Raw genomic sequence first — 525 nt, 5'->3', positions numbered from 1 at the left:
CCCTAGCCCCCCCGTCTCATGGAGCCCAGACCCCCTTATCCCCCGGCCCACCTTGGGGTCCAGGTCGAAGAAGCTGTAGTACTTGAAGCGCAGCCAAAGCACGTCGCCGGCCTTGACGCCCTGCTGCATCAGGCACCGCGAGGAGTCCAGCCACCTGGGCCACAGCGGGGCAAGGTCAGGGCTGTGCGGCCAGGTGGGGCTGGGCGGGCAAGCGCATGCGGGAAAGGCCTGGAGCCGGGAGTGTGGGCCCGCATCAAGGGCTGGGGCGGGGAGCCCGGCCTGGGAGGGGCGGCTGCCGGGCACACCTGCTGTGCAGCTGCGTCTTGTCGGACAGGGAGCCCGGCCGGGGCAGGCGCTGGAGCAGGAGGGGGTCGGGCGGCGGCTGCGGCCGGCTCAGCACGTGGTAGCAGGCCTCTGTCTGGGCGCTGTCTGAGAAGTGCGCAGGCATCCCCCGGAACAGCGTGGGGGCCACGCCTGGAGGGCGGCGGGATCAGCGGCTTGAGCCCTGGTCCTCCCCCGCAGGCT

The 525-nt window shown here is 72.4% G+C and overlaps 1 protein-coding gene across 1 annotated transcript in view; it reads right to left on the bottom strand.

The window, feature by feature from the left end:
- Positions 1–51: 51 nt before the first annotated feature.
- The window catches only part of LOC103251664 (fermitin family homolog 3), a gene marked incomplete at its 3' end in the record, with an annotated part of 6,493 nt that continues 6,019 nt past the window's right edge, over positions 52–525 (bottom strand). Inside the window, exons 5-6 of the mRNA XM_008050255.2 lie at positions 306–474; positions 52–154 (exon numbers count right to left, since the gene is read on the bottom strand). Of these exons, the coding sequence (XP_008048446.1) occupies positions 52–154; positions 306–474 (272 nt within the window). The remainder of the gene's footprint in view (positions 155–305; positions 475–525) is intronic.

The sequence above is a fragment of the Carlito syrichta genome, unplaced genomic scaffold (assembly GCF_000164805.1).
Source record: "Carlito syrichta isolate Samal-C Ts95f unplaced genomic scaffold, Tarsius_syrichta-2.0.1 Scaffold143411, whole genome shotgun sequence".
NCBI lineage: Eukaryota > Metazoa > Chordata > Mammalia > Primates > Tarsiidae > Carlito > Carlito syrichta.
Note: the sequence above shows the minus strand (reverse complement) of the source record. Positions and strands in the feature narration are given on the sequence as shown.